The sequence below is a fragment of the Ceratina calcarata genome, unplaced genomic scaffold, assembly GCF_001652005.2.
Source record: "Ceratina calcarata isolate Rehan_Ccalc_2016 unplaced genomic scaffold, ASM165200v1 scaffold321.2, whole genome shotgun sequence".
Classification (NCBI taxonomy): domain Eukaryota; kingdom Metazoa; phylum Arthropoda; class Insecta; order Hymenoptera; family Apidae; genus Ceratina; species Ceratina calcarata.
This window is the reverse complement of record NW_017154760.1, coordinates 206,392-221,190: the sequence shown is the minus strand read 5'-3', so window position 1 is coordinate 221,190 and position 14,799 is coordinate 206,392. Positions and strand designations below refer to the sequence as shown.

Sequence of the window (14,799 nt, the reverse complement as noted above, 5' to 3'; positions counted from 1 at the left end):
TATGCGATGTGTATATCATTCTAATCTTAATATTAAAATACCGTATGTACAACAAATGTACAACTGTAGTAGATTCAGGAACAATTAAGTATACAATCTACATTATTGGTTTCCTTTAAAGCTTGATTCATGTTAGACTAAATTATATTTGCGCACCATAGTAATTATATCACAATATATCAAGCTAGTATTATATACTTATAGAATGATCTCTTAACGGTTTCGCTTATAAAATGTTCACGGTACATATTGATTGAAACGTGATGGAAACGTGATTCCATGTTACGTGTATACGCGTACCGTGCAATTTGGAATTTGAGACACAGTTTGATAGACATCGTTTGATTTTTATACGTGATGATGAAACGTAGTTGTGCGCATCGTCTATCAAAATAAAAGTTATTAATATTGTTTTATGTACATTACGTAAACTAAATGACCGGTTTAGAAAAGTATATTATATGTACACGCCCGATGAATAAATAAGTTGATCGTGGATGTGTTGCATGTAAGACATACAGTTAAACAGAGGAATGTATCAGTACAGTTATTTTGACTAGATTTAAGTGAAGATGATACAGTTATCACGCGTATCGGATATAAAAATTGCATGCCACAAAATGCATCGATGAATGAGCTTTAATTTTTCTCTGGCCGTCGCGTTTGTTAGTATTATCGAATTTGAGATTGGTCCGAAATCTAAATATATAATTTCACTGTTACGGTCTTACATCGTTAAAATTGCGCAAGTATATCCCAGTGACGTTGTCTTAAAATTTATATATGGCATACACCATTCGGAATAAGTACACGACGTTCAACAAATCAGTTATTTACATAACAATTAACATACAAGTTCGGTTAATACATAACGAAATATAAATTAAGCTCTTATACATTTCGAAAGCAATCTTAAAAAAAATAATACTTTACATAAAGCGATATTAATAACGATGAATATAATCACTTTAAAAAGAATGATATATATAAGTACTTATTTGTTTCTCAGACTTTTTTAAACTCAAATCACATTCTTTTAAGAATTCCGATAAAAATAAGAAAACACTGTAAGCCCTTCGAAGAATACAAACGAAAATTACTTTCTACTGATTTCTTCCCAAATACGCATTGAACAATGTGCAATTATTGTCTGGCAGTATTATGATATTCTACTGCGTGGATGAATGAAGCTTAATTTGTATGGCAAAACGACAGATTAACACATTTATCATAGAAAGAAGATGATATCTATTGTAGAATACTCATAATTGCTTGTGTAATGCCTCAGTAATTAAATTATAGGTGTACCTATCAGTACCGATCAGTTTACATTACAGAATCCGTTTGCGAAAGGCAGCATCAATGTCGGATAAACATATAAGGTACATTGATATTGTTTTATGCGCATCGGCGAAGCATTCGTTAAGTGTAGAAATATACATACGTAAAACAGATTTATTACATTATTTCGCTCGAGTTATTGTCGAGTTAAGCTTCGTGTTCGCCACTGTTTATTCCTATTAGCGATTCCGTTTGCTCCGCCTCGAGATCCGGTATTCTAAAATCAATAGTGCACGGTTTTTTCAACGAACTCTATGTACAAACGTTTACTCTTGTGACTTTCGTACCTTATCGATCTATTTCTCCTACAAATCCAAATGTAAACCCTTTTTATCAAATCCATGACTGGATCCCAATTATCATAGTAGAACAGGAGAGACACAGTTAAAAATGCTAACAACATTGGGACGGTTCCCAGGTAGAAAATGCAAGGGTACTGGACTTTTTTTAATAAAACATCTGCTATCATTGACATTGGCATAAGTAAACTCACTGCCAATGTTGCTATTAGGGATGACGTTAGGAAACAACCCCTGTAAATAGATAATCATAGAAAAATGACGTCCAGATGACAAATTATATAATAAATGAAACGTTACCATAACCAGAGTACTTCGCTTAGAACTGTACCAATCAGACCATTGATGATTAAAAATGTCCACTGATGGGTATCTGGCCATTCGAATTCTTCCCAATGACCATAATGCAGAATAAAAAACAGTGGCCACAGAAGTGTCAAGTTAAACAGTCCAACAAATCCAAAGAACATTGGAATATCCATTTTATCTTCGTGATCCACCTTTCTCTTTAGAAATACAATATACGCTGCATAGAAAAATGCGCTAACTAGGGCCAATATTATGCCTGTAGGTATCCTATTAGTTTCTATACTTAAATCTGAAAGACCTACTAGAACCTGAAAGTAAAAGGAAGTTGATCAAAACGAGTTTTTGCACGAAAGGTCATCAATAATTTTACATACTAGTCCAAGAATGCTGATAGTCACAGCAATTAGTTTAGACAATGTAAACTTGTCTCCTCCATTGCTGGGGAAAAAGGCAGCAAGGAATAGAGTGAATAAGCTCGAGGTCGACGTCAATACAGTTACAACCCCTGCTTCGGTTTTAACTAATGATATTTGATAAGTATAATTGGCCATAAACCACTGCAATGTAAAATGCATTACATGTGGATCAGTAGCAAACACATCGTTCATATCTTAAGACGATACCTACAAGTAGACAGAACATAAGTGCGATTTTCGCTACTTTCTGGACAGAGAACTTGTTGGCTTGTCTTCTCGCATGCTCTCCAGCTCTCAAGCTTGCTTGATAGCTGAGTCTTGCCAATAATGCTTCAGTGGCATCGCTCTCTGACATATGACGAACCTCCGCTAATTTACTGAATCTTACTGATCTTATCGACGAATCATCGCTTTCTGTTCCTGAGGAACGATCACAGTGATCTGGTGTTTTTATTGGAACAAATGTTGGGTCGCTCTGCATCAAATCTTTCTTAGTATCAGTACATTCGAACGATCAATAGAGAAACAAGAATCAGTTCTACTTACCAAACTTGTATTGGCTTCTGAATAGAAATTGTCATCCTCTATATTCGGATCTATGAACTGGAAAAAAGTAGTCGTGGTGTAAGTGAGAGGAATGAGTACGTCGTTAAAATGAATTATTATAAATGTACCATGTATGTTGCTGGTTTATTGCACTGATCTCTCCATGGAGGCCAGAAGCACAAACCGAGCAAATAAAATGTGAACATTGACGTCTTTACGTATGTAGTAAAAAATGGCTTTTCAAAAGCAGCTTCTCTGTAAATATACTGAAATGTAAAAGCCATGTATATTATTGGATCTAAATTAGATTACACCTATTCTCATATGGAAATTAGCAGCGTTTCTTACTTTGGTAAGTTCCGAACTAGAGACCCAAATTATATCGACTAGCAACAGAACCAACAGCCCTAATACTAGTCTTTGAGACTTGTTCATCATCGCTGCTAGTTTATGAGGATCCTCCGCTATCCCCTGTTGCCTGCGCTGTCTCAATTCAACCGAACAGCTCATGATCCAGTCAATAACTTTTTATTACTGTTTACAACATCATTGATCACTGTAAAAGTACAAACGACAATCACAAGTGATCCATCTGTCCAACTAGATAATACGTATGTTGCTTTAATTCTTCAAATAATTTGATGAGGAAATTATTACAGTTCACACTTTCAATTAATTATCAGTTGATTAGAAGCATAAGCAGTGTACTTAACACAGTAATAAGTAGTAACTGAATAAATGTACAAAGTCTATATGCCATTTGCATTATAATTGTCGTGTTTTGTACGTGGTAGGAAAGCGACAGAATGGGAACAAGAAACAAAGGAGGAAATGAGGTAGAAAAAAACAATGTTCAAGGTTTCACTAATTTAATTGTCTTACCTCAGTAATACAAGTTCGTTTGTCATTTGGGAATGAAAGATGGTGAAGGGTATATTTATTTAAACAAAGTGTTTACTAAATCTATGAGTTATAACAGGTGGACGTGCGGCAAGTATATAGAGATGATCGTACAGGATAGGATAACCTATGTATAAAAATTCCAGTATAATTAAACGACGAGTGTTCTATCGTGTCCATGTAAAATTATAACACAAAGTCGACTCACACGATTAAAGGCAACCCTTGATTTTTCGGCACTGATCACTGATTTATGCTCCTGTGAGTCCCCTACATTTTGAAATGATCGAGCACCTCGAGCTCTCCAATCGTACACTTAGGTGACACCTTTCGCACCTTGTTATTCAGTTCTCTACTACCAATTTCCTTAACGATGATTACTCCACGCGAGTTTTCCAACTAAATCGTTCTAACGCCTCAGTAATTCTGTCTCGTTATCGCGTCCGAACGATTGCCCGTAATCATGTTGATCCGCTGATGACGTTCTGTAAATTTTGCTATCACTCTGGTGGCGCTACGCGTCTAATAAAGGGCACGCTTTTTCGATCATTAGTCATTCAGTTGCTCATACTTTCTTATCTATTTATCTACGCGGTTTATTTCATTAACAAAAATATTTGTTGTCTGTTATTCTTCTTTCCTTTTTTGTAGAGTAACAAAGGGACATCTTTTGTGTTCGCGAAATTATATAGAAGCGAAGGCAGTTGAACGTTTCTTTACGTGGACATTAATTTCCGATGCTAATTAATAAAAAAGAATACAGCAGGAAACAGATAAAAAAGGGGGGAGAGACGTTCGTAAAAAAGAGATAGAAAAGCGGGAAAGAAATTGTTTGTACATAAACGACCTTTTATTCATGTGTCCCATATTAAAAATTACATATGTTAAATGTTCCGTTGCGTATACATTTAGTACAATTATCTTTACCATACATACAATTATTATTTTAAAATTTCCTTCGATGTAAAGGTGGCTTAAGAACGGGTTGCCATGACGAATAACAGTAACAACAAGTAGATTCCGTGTGACTGTTCGGTTTCGTTATTGTTCCGTGTTTCGTTTCGCTTTTGTTAGATTATTTTAATAATGTCTAACAATGTCATCAGTAACGGTAGAATTCGGCAACAGACGGCCGTGCAGCAACGATTGTCGAATGACAAGGGAAAAAAAGGTTCTTGTCTTTATCTCGTATAGCTTTAATTAAAAAATATTATCATATATTAGACTAAAATTCTTGTAAAAATCGTAGTTCATTAATGAATTAAAAAGTTATAAAAGTTGAATTCGTATAATGAAGCAATACGTGCTTCTTGTCAATTAAATTCGAATCGTGGAATAGGAGTAATTATTTTTTACGAGTTCGGTCTACATTTGTCATTGTTATCGTTGTCAGCTCCGGAAATACCGGCGATAGAGAATAACAATTGGTTGCTGCATCGGCATTACACGCGACACGAGTACAAGACGTGTAAAATTTTGATCGACCAGGAATTGAAACGATCGAACGGGCACAACGAATACGCGAATTATTTAATAGTAAGTAATGAATGAACGTGGGAATTCGGTCGTGATTCGTGAACAAGGGATACGTCAATTTTCATATTTTCAAGGGCTTGATACTGAGGAGGGAGGGGAAGATTCAGGATTCATTAAATTATTTCCAAATCGCCTATAACATCAACTCGACAAACGTTAACAACGTGAAGCAAATAGCCAAATCCTTGTAAGCAAATAAATATCTCACAATCAGTTGCGTCATCAATGAGAACAGAAATCAGATTGATTTGATCAATCAAAAGATCTACGAAAGCTTTTTCGGTTCTGATCGATCCATAGATCTGTTCGTCGTTCGAGTTTTTAAGTTTTTCGAGAACGTAGAACACTTCGCAGTTTCTAATTTCGTCCCAATTCGATGTTATTCGATAGCATGATAATGGGAAGCCACAAACGTGCTGTCGATGCGTACCTGGAAGCCGAGAAGCTATCGAATGTACCGGACTGGGAAATTTATCTGAACCTCGGTAATTATCAAAACAGAAGGGTGTACTATCGCTTCGAGCTTTTCAATCGATCTTCACGAGATAATATGATCGTTCAAGGTGAATGTTGTTTGAAACTGAATCAGTTGTACGAAGCGAAGATGCATTTAAGGAAGTCGATCGAGTTGACGAAAAACGAATTTCCGTACATCGTCCTCGCGAAAGTTTGTCTCCTCGAGGATCACGTTGCAGAAGCCCAGAACGCTTACACGGCAGCTCTTAGGTACTACGCGTATACGCAGATATTATTTAAACGTATTCTTGGTATTCAGCTTCGAGATTATTCCCTCGTGCATATTTAATTTCTTGTTTACGATACATTTTCGAGCAGGTATTACGTTCCACTTATAACTGCAGCTGCAGAATAAACAGGGATAAAACGAGGGAACAATTTTTCAGCTCGTTTATCGTTGTATTCTCTTGTCTTATCGAATAACGCTGACGTGTTTCTATATTTATTTACCGCGAATGCTTAAGAATTATCTCTCAGATTTGAATCGTCGACTCAGCGTCTGCAATTTTCATAGCTAAAAATCTTGTTAGTTATGTTAAACGAAGATATTCTAATTTAAATTCTTTTGCTCATCGACGCAAGCCTTATTACTTGCAGAGTTCTCTGTGTTTTATCTCATTTCCCTGTTCTTTCAGCGGAAACCCTGAGAGTCTGGAAGCCGCAACGGAATTGGGACTCCTTTATCTTAAAACTGGTGATGTTCAACAAGCGTTTCAACAATTCGGGACCGTGCTAGCTCATTATCCAAATTGCACGGAGGCAATTCTACCGATAGCTTATATAATTCAGGTAAGTGAAGCATGCAAAATAGGATATTTAATCTTTGTATCCAAGGAAGGACAATTTGCTTTTCGTTTCTTCATATTAAAGTTTCATATGAAATGAAAACATAACGACGAAAGCAAAAGAATTCTTCTCGTCATATATTTTTATGAATCCAGCAAGCATAAATTAGATTGTTATAAAATGCGAAACAACGTCCCGTGGAATACATGTAATGTGAAACGCGCCTAGACTTCGGGGAATTTAATTAGAATGCGCACATCGTTTTCGGAATTCGGTTACCGCGACGCGTGGTTTTCAGAATCACCAAGAGTACGACGTGGCACTGTCGAAATACAAGGTAGCCGCGCAATCGATACCGGAATCGTACGCCTTGTGGAACAACGTGGGAATGTGTTTTTACGGGAAGCAGAAATTTGTAGCCGTGAGTTAGTTAATCGGAAATTGAAATCTTTCGCATGATTACCTGCACGTTGACATAATGCGCTTAGCTGTTGACACGGTTTGGCTGTTAGCGCGCTTAGCTCATTATCGAGTGCGTCGAAAAGCTGAAGAACAATTTAAGAGGTAGGACATACGTCGCACTTGGGTGATGCACAATTTACGATGCACTTCGTGGTACGCTACAGAAATTAGTCTACACTTTTCATGAGAACACGATAAATTGCTAGCTAGTTGCGAGTCCATGCACGCTGTCGGACTCAATGAGTATAATCAATTTAAAGCTCATTGAAGCAGCTAGTGCACGCACGGAGAATGACACACTTGCGTCTTGGGAGAACTCGATTAAGAGACAGAACCGTGTGATGTATCGAAGAAAATCTGAACATCAATCACGTGGCTTGTCAAGCACGAAACTTGGTTTACAATCGTGAAAGCGTGTTAGAATTTAATTCTCTTACGATCTTTTTTAAACTTTAGATAGAATAAGAAGAGAAACGAAAGAGGCAGGTTCGAGCCGGACATACATATTTAAAACTATCTTTTTGCTCTGAATGAGAAAAATAGACTATTGTCGTATGATTACCTTGACGATCGGAGAACAACAAAGGTGGAAAAACCGTTTTTATTTCCTTCAGAGGGAAGTTTTCTTAGGAATCAGACCAAATATTCTGCGCAAGCAACCATCCCTTCAAAGTACTTTGACGAAAGCCCTTCTCTTTCCAATTAGTTCATTATTTTTCTGAGAGTCATGGAATATTTTCATAAATGCAACGTCGAAAATTTTGATCTAATTATTATCGCATCCAGAAAGTTGGTTAATCCGCGGACGTGACGCCTCTTGTTAGCGAGAGTCTCTTTACTTAAGTGGATTACGTCTAAAGCTCGGCTTTAGTTATTTCGTCGTCGATAAGAAGATCGAGGTCTATTAAGGGTTATTAAAGAAAGAAAAAAGAACAGCGAGCGAAGTCACGCGTTTCAAGAAGTTTTTATTAGCCACACGCCGAATCGATTAATCGAGACGATTTAAAGTGCATATTTTCTATAATCCAATTTGGTCGTTATTGGTCGCGCAATGATATGATTATCATATGTCTTTGTGATCCACCCGCATAGCACCTGCCACCCCTCGTTATTATTGTGCCAGCATAATTATCAGACACATCGGTTTAACGCTCTAATTATCATCATAATAATTAATTGCAGGCAATTAGCTGTTTGAAGAGAGCGCACTATCTAAATCCGATGGCATTTCTGCCCGCCTACAATTTAGGCATGGTCTTTCTCAGCACCGGGCAGCCAGCCTCGGCCGCAATTTATTTGTGCGCCGCGGTCAGCGCTGACCCGAAAAACTTCATGCCGTATCTGCTGCTCGGTCGTAAGCTTCATATTTTTTCTGACAACATTTCTTTTACTGGAATCGATTTGGGGGGGACCAATAAAATCAAGCGTCCTTAATACGTTAACTACTAACTACGAGATATCTCGTAGGTTGCTTTCTTATCCAGGACGCCTACTACGAATTTTCTCATCCCTTCATTACTTGCCATATTTGTGTCTGTGCACGAATTATCTTATAGTTAGCTTCCGCGAAGAGGTTTCTGTTACATAAACCAACCACGAGATAATTTGTAACATGTTTTTTTAAAAAAAAGAAACATTTTTTAAGATTCTTGATTATTGATATGTACTATTATTAAAGTTTTTAATAATATAACATGATTAAATCAAATTGGCTATTTAGACCGGAATCGTGAAAAATTCCGTGTTAAGGATGAATATCGCATGCCTCGATCAGGAAACGTCGAAAACATTTCCCGGAAATAAATTTGCATGAAAAGTACGTCCCAGAAAGCACAGAAATATTTGTGGGTTCACGTGAATAAAAATAACATTTGTATACCGACCAAAGAGCACTGAACTAATATTATTAAATGAAAGCTTCTTTGTTTTTCGATCGTGTCTGAAATTCTTATAGTCGCTCTGAAGCGTTTGGACGACCTGGTAGGTGCGGAAAAGGTGTTGCAAAAGGCTCACGCCCTCGCCCCGCAAGATCCGTTGGTATTAATTAATTATGCCGTTGTGCTAGAAGCTGTCGGCGATGGGAACTCGGCGGCTGAATTTTTAACGGCGTTAAACGATATCGCAGCCGTGATCGATGTGGATGTCCAGGCAAGTCTCGATGGGGAACGGGAACCAATCTACTTTTCTCTCACTCTGGTTACTTGCTGCGACAGATAACGCAGATGGCGAAGAAACTGTCGGTGAAACTCGAACAGGACAAGGCAGCTGGAAAACCGGAAGGGGAAACTAGGATATTGAGCTCGGACGAAGTTTGAAATTTAGTTTGAAAAATAAAGGATTTTGTTGTTTCTGCGAGTGTGTATTGAATTGGGGATAATAAAGGAGTGTGACGACGTTCTCATCAATTTATAATACTCGCGACATTCTTCCTGAATCTTTCTCTATTTATTATACATCCCTGCACGGAAGTGTTTGTGTATTCCGTTTTAATTTCTCCTCCTTATTTATTTACTATTCCGTGGATATTTAGTAATATCTACGTAACAGACCGGATGTCCCTATTGTTTAAATATGTACATACATTACATATGTATGAAACTCTGTATCAAGTACAAAGCCTTGCTCGTCCAACTCGGCACGTGTCAAGGAGATACAGTTTTCTCATTTAAGTTTTCCTCGTTGTACATTAACTCATACTTTCCCATTGGGTTTCAAAAGTGTCAAGGATTAGCCGATCTATCAGGAACATATTCAACAAACATCATGCGTGATCCCGAGGATCATCGAATCGCATTTATTTTCACTTTCGATTGTTACGTCCTGTTCTTTTTACTCTGAGAACAAGCGCAAGAGCGATCTAATTAAATATTCCTGGCAAATTGATCGCGTACTACGCGAGACGAGTCGTCTCAGTTTTCTCTGAACCATCTATCACTCGCGACACAGGGCGTAACCGAGGCTACGTTTTGATTAAAGACTGCAACTTCTTTCTCGATATTTATTATCTGCCATTGTACTGTACTTCAGCAATTTCTTAAATGCTGAACTCTTTCGAGATGTAAATATGTTGAGGCTACTAATTGAATTCGAAAGGATTGCTTAAGGATGTACATATAGGCTATACATATACTTAAACAATGCTGGCGTGTTGAATTTGTTATTATAGATCCTTATTACTATTAAAAATCTAAAATTATAGTGATTTCAAATTTTTCATAAGTAATAGTATCATCTACAACTTTTACTTGAAGCATTTTTCGATATTTTGAAAAAAAAGATTTTCTTTATTTTTCCGATATTTTTCCGATATTTTTCCGATATTTTTCCCTTCAGATTTCGCGAAATTTTCGTTTTTTGCCCATAACTTCCAAACGGGTGGACTTAGGGGAACATTTATACGACCATTCTTGTAGAGGACGACGAGATCTACAATTTCGATGTACAAATTTTTCGCTAGCATCAATAATTAACGAGTAATTTGCAAAAAACTGTTTTTTCGTTTTTTGCAAATTACTCGTACATTATTGACGCTAACGAAAAACTTGTATACGGAAATTGTAGATCTCGTCGCCCTCTACAAGAAAGGTTCTATGCAATTTTCTCGTAGGACGTACAGTTTAGAAGTTATTAAGGGAAAACGAAATTTTTTTCCAAAAGTTCGCCGTTTCTACGGTGGCGGTCGAATGGTCGGATTTTGTCAACATCAATAAAATGCCAAATAAACATACTTAACTCATTAAATATCGAAATTAGAAGAAGAATGCATTATTTTTAATTATAGGGAATGCGTTTTTCAAAGTACATAAACTTTTGGGATTGACTGTATAGCCAATACATCCTTAATTAAAAATTTAACTGATCGAGAACGTCAGAAGAATTTCAGTCTCATTCGCGGAAAGATGACACGGCCAGTCGACTTCGAGGAAGATAATTAATTGAAAGGGTGCTCGAGCGTGGAGCTACTCGACCAGATAATTCAATTACAAAAAGGTGCAAACGATGCAGAGACGATTTTACTGGAAAATCAATATGTCCTCCCGCGACCTCGAACCCCTCGCAATCTTTTATACTTGAATTTCAAGTCACCGGAAGAAGATTATTGCACGAGGGAAAAAATTATCTCGTGAGCAGCTACAAAGCCGCGATCAAGCCGCGTTTAACTCCGGCAAGTTCAGGATCAGACTCACACAGACTGAATAATAATATCAGCGCATGGGATGATCCATTTTTTGAAGTGAAGCAACTTCTAACGATATTTGCCTTCGTACAAGGAGATAGGAAATTGACACGAAACAGGCATTATATGAAAGCCAAGAAGACCAGTTTCGATGAGAAGAAGATTTATCAACTTCTGACAGGAAAGTCGCAAGATTCGATGAAAATAGAGGAACTACGTCGTATGATGTGTTTTCAGTGAGACTTTTTTCCTACACACTTTTCCGTCTTGAATATTCATAAAACAGGAAAATCGAATCATTTTCATAATTATGTAACCACCACGGTTGTAACGTTGTTTGCACCACGGTTTTGATTATACCGGCCAATACACACCGTTCAAAATCGATTTAATGCTCCAATTCCTTCCCGGCAATTAGCCGGTCCTATGAACATTTCGGGCCACTTTGATCGCCGATTAGCCATTGTTTCTCCTCCTGATTGGACCAGGTGGACGTGTCCGGGCGATCGTAACACAAAAAATAGAACAATTTTTTACAGTCTGCCATTGATAGGGGAAATATTTACAGCCACAAGCTGTAGATAGATGTACTTAAAAATCTTCGTTACGTGTTAATGCATACTTAAACATTAACTTTAGTTAGTAAAGAGAACGTAGTTTCTTGAAACAACTTTCAAACAGTCTGCCTTGTGAAATTTCGTCAACTTTACGCTAACATTAGCCTAAATTGAGCTTGGCAGATTGTAAAATATTGTTCTTAGACGATTGTTCTTATACGATTTAATTGCTAACTAACATAAGTACGCTTTATTCTTGTACTGGAGAAAACCATCTGCCAATAAGCTTTTCATGGATTGCGCAATCTTGCCTTGTGCTCAAATAAATGGCAGACTGTTTGAAAGTTGTTTCAAGAAACTACGTTCTTTTTGCTAACTAAAGTTAATGTTTAAGTATGCATTAACATCAATGCAATATCTACAAATCTATCTGCTGTAAATATTTCTCCTATCAATGGCAGACTGTAAAAAATTGTTCCATTTTTTGTGTTACGAGCGCCCGGTCTATTTATGTTTATTCGATACTAATTTTAGGATTAATTATGGCTATATTTTATCAAAATATCAATAGAATTTCTGATTATGTTTAAAAAATGAATTGATTAATACAAGGATGGTCGTTTGTTCGCATAAATTTGCAAATTTACACAGTAAATATAATTGACCGGACTCGACAATGAAAAATTCATCGCGTACGCAGTAGCCGGGAATTTTTCAATTGGCTACGCGTATTTAAATTTGATTCACGATCTGTATTAATTACTGTGAACTTCGAATTTGCGGCATATTAATTATGTAAATTAATAACTGAAGTTATGTATATTATGAGTACATGCTACGAATGGATGACGCACGATAAATATGTAACAGATTGATCATCGTTAAACGTGTAACATCGATACGTTGCACCTACCTACGTTTGTCCGCATAATTTATCGGACACATTTGCTAATGCCTGCTTCACCGGGAATCCAAAATGTGTTGCGTAAATTTTCGTTTGGACCAGCTTCGAACGTGGTTAAAGTTAGTTGACGTTCGGAAATGAATTGTTTCAAACTACATTAAATAAATCGCTTTGCTTCGTGACTTCGAAAAATTCAAAATGCAATTCTCTTTGTACGCTTGTAATTCTCTTTTAGTGTCGTGCAAGCTTTGAACGTTGGATCAAGCTTGCTCTCAGCATTATAATAGACCTGCCATTCGCATCGACAATATGAAATTTATTAGTTAGATCGGAAGTTCGATAAGTTCCTCGGCGTTCGCTTCAGCGGTCCAACTAAAATCCTCTTATCCACGATTTTCAAAGCCGACGATGCATATTTTTACATATAAGCCGAAACATATTTTTACATATAATACACACATTTGACAAATTGCTTATTATCTATCAATTGAGATTGATGAAAACTGAATACCGTGAACGCATATCTATTAGTATTAATCTGCACATGTACTCTACCTGCTTATAGTTGATTCGCTTACACGACCTGTGATATCCAGTCGATCGAGCCAAATTAACGATGGACTGCAGTTTTATTGCATCCATTGACAAATCGTGAATACTGCAACACTTAAACAGCGAAATGGATTAAAAACATCTGCGGTTTGGCCATGACGTGACTCTAAAGACGCGTAGTCTCTAGATCCTTCAGCCTGCATCATACGTAAGTGCTCTGCACGGTGTCGGTCTGTTGGACGGCAGGCTGCCACTTGTTCATCAGCCTGGGCTTGAACAGCTGCCCGAAAGTGGTGCGGAATTGTCTAGACATGGAGCAGTAGAGGATGAAGTTAATGGCGCCGTTCAGCAACGCGAGGATGTCCATCACCTCGCCGAAGTTGTGGTAACAGTTACGGAAGAAACAATCGCCGAGAATGCCGGACAACAAGCCGAGTACACCCTGAGGGATTTCGGTGACTAGAAATAAAAGCAGCACGGCCACGAGCATCTTGGTCGTTCTGTCCGCTCTCTTCTCGGACTTGCTCGGTCTCCTCGCGACCAGGCCGTTGACCACACCGCCGCTCGTGTATTGGTTGTAACTCTTCAACGCTTGTTTCCTTCCCTTGGCTCTGGAACACGATTCATTTCGATTCTTCTAAATAGAAATTCCGTCGAAACGTCGACATGCAACCGACGAGTAACGAAGGTTCAAATACGTATTGCTCGAGGTACATATTACCTGTAAAGAGCTTTGATCAGCCAGCAGCTGATTACGGTGAGAATTATGCAAGGGAGAAGTTTCACGACGACGCTCAGCACCCAGAAATTCAGCTGGTACAAGAAATCCTTGTGCTGTGAGTAATCTGCGTCGACTGTGTACGCGATTTCCAGCGTACCGTTCTCGTTCACCGTTCGTTTTATGATCTAACGAGCAAATAACACGAACGAGCTCGATTGGGGAATGGAGGATAAACAAGATTCACTTACCCCGAACACGGCATAGCTGGGAGCGCAGGCGATGATTGACGCCACGAAGCTGCACCAGAGAGCTGTTCTGCAACGCGAAGCCGTGCACCAAGTATTGTACTGAGGAAACCTTAACAACAGAAATTCGAACTTCATTTCATTTGTATTCTCATAACAAGCGTTTGTTCTGGGATTCATATTTCTCATATGCCTCAGCTAGTAGAAACACAATTTCTTTAACAATAATTTTATCAAACAATACATTTTTCATTTGATCAAGTTTATCATTGTTTGACTGCAATTCACCTCTATATATTCTCCTTGTGCAGAGGGAATTATTCTGCGAACGATAAAACTGTACAGGTTGGCATGTGAAGGCAGATTGATCGAATGGAGATTAAACTTTAATTTTGTGTTTCGCTTTAGGTAGTTATCACCTAAATGAACATTATTCGAAAAAATCACGAAACTTTCAATAAAATTAATACTAGATTGCCCAAGGAATTAATTTTGACTGCTTTTGGGCAAATGTACAAATAATAATGCATAA

At 37.6% G+C, this 14,799-nt stretch overlaps 4 protein-coding genes across 14 annotated transcripts in view; 1 reads left to right on the top strand and 3 right to left on the bottom strand.

The window, feature by feature from the left end:
* LOC108624595 (uncharacterized) overlaps positions 1–1,532 on the bottom strand; it is a 7,848-nt gene extending 6,316 nt beyond the window's left edge. For all 7 annotated transcript variants that reach the window (XM_026813249.1, XM_026813252.1, XM_026813253.1 and 4 more), the window contains exon 1: positions 1,445–1,532. The gene's annotated coding sequence lies outside the window, so the exon portion shown is untranslated. The remainder of the gene's footprint in view (positions 1–1,444) is intronic.
* LOC108624670 (solute carrier family 35 member F5) lies at positions 7–8,271 on the bottom strand. 4 transcript variants are annotated; one of them, XM_026813263.1, is made up of 10 exons: positions 4,020–5,255; positions 3,794–3,938; positions 3,260–3,467; positions 3,040–3,177; positions 2,912–2,968; positions 2,577–2,840; positions 2,324–2,506; positions 1,941–2,257; positions 1,629–1,874; positions 7–1,558 (listed from the first exon to the last, which is right to left on the bottom strand). In XM_026813263.1, the coding sequence occupies exons 3-10, from the start codon at positions 3,419–3,421 to the stop codon at positions 1,489–1,491; spliced, it is 1,437 nt and encodes a 478-aa protein (XP_026669064.1). In that variant the 5' UTR covers positions 3,422–3,467; positions 3,794–3,938; positions 4,020–5,255; the 3' UTR covers positions 7–1,488. The 4 variants fall into 4 exon arrangements, with proteins under 4 accessions (XP_026669064.1, XP_026669066.1, XP_026669065.1 ...); XM_026813265.1 differs by lacking the exons at positions 3,794–3,938; positions 4,020–5,255 and adding an exon at positions 7,113–8,271; XM_026813264.1 differs by lacking the exon at positions 3,794–3,938.
* On the top strand, positions 4,848–9,545 carry BBS4 (Bardet-Biedl syndrome 4). 2 transcript variants are annotated; one of them, XM_018024125.2, is made up of 10 exons: positions 4,848–4,982; positions 5,205–5,347; positions 5,422–5,534; positions 5,738–5,832; positions 5,911–6,073; positions 6,499–6,652; positions 6,948–7,070; positions 8,294–8,465; positions 9,066–9,259; positions 9,325–9,545. In XM_018024125.2, the coding sequence occupies exons 1-10, from the start codon at positions 4,898–4,900 to the stop codon at positions 9,424–9,426; spliced, it is 1,344 nt and encodes a 447-aa protein (XP_017879614.1). In that variant the 5' UTR covers positions 4,848–4,897; the 3' UTR covers positions 9,427–9,545. The 2 variants fall into 2 exon arrangements, with proteins under 2 accessions (XP_017879614.1, XP_026669068.1); XM_026813267.1 differs by lacking the exon at positions 6,948–7,070.
* A 2,650-nt stretch (positions 9,546–12,195) lies between these two features.
* Positions 12,196–14,799, bottom strand: part of LOC108624605 (sex peptide receptor) — an 18,441-nt gene continuing 15,837 nt past the window's right edge. The window contains exons 3-5 of the mRNA XM_018024004.2: positions 14,271–14,379; positions 14,023–14,207; positions 12,196–13,912 (exon numbers count right to left, since the gene is read on the bottom strand). Of these exons, the coding sequence (XP_017879493.1) occupies positions 13,504–13,912; positions 14,023–14,207; positions 14,271–14,379 (703 nt within the window). The 3' untranslated portion in view covers positions 12,196–13,503. The remainder of the gene's footprint in view (positions 13,913–14,022; positions 14,208–14,270; positions 14,380–14,799) is intronic.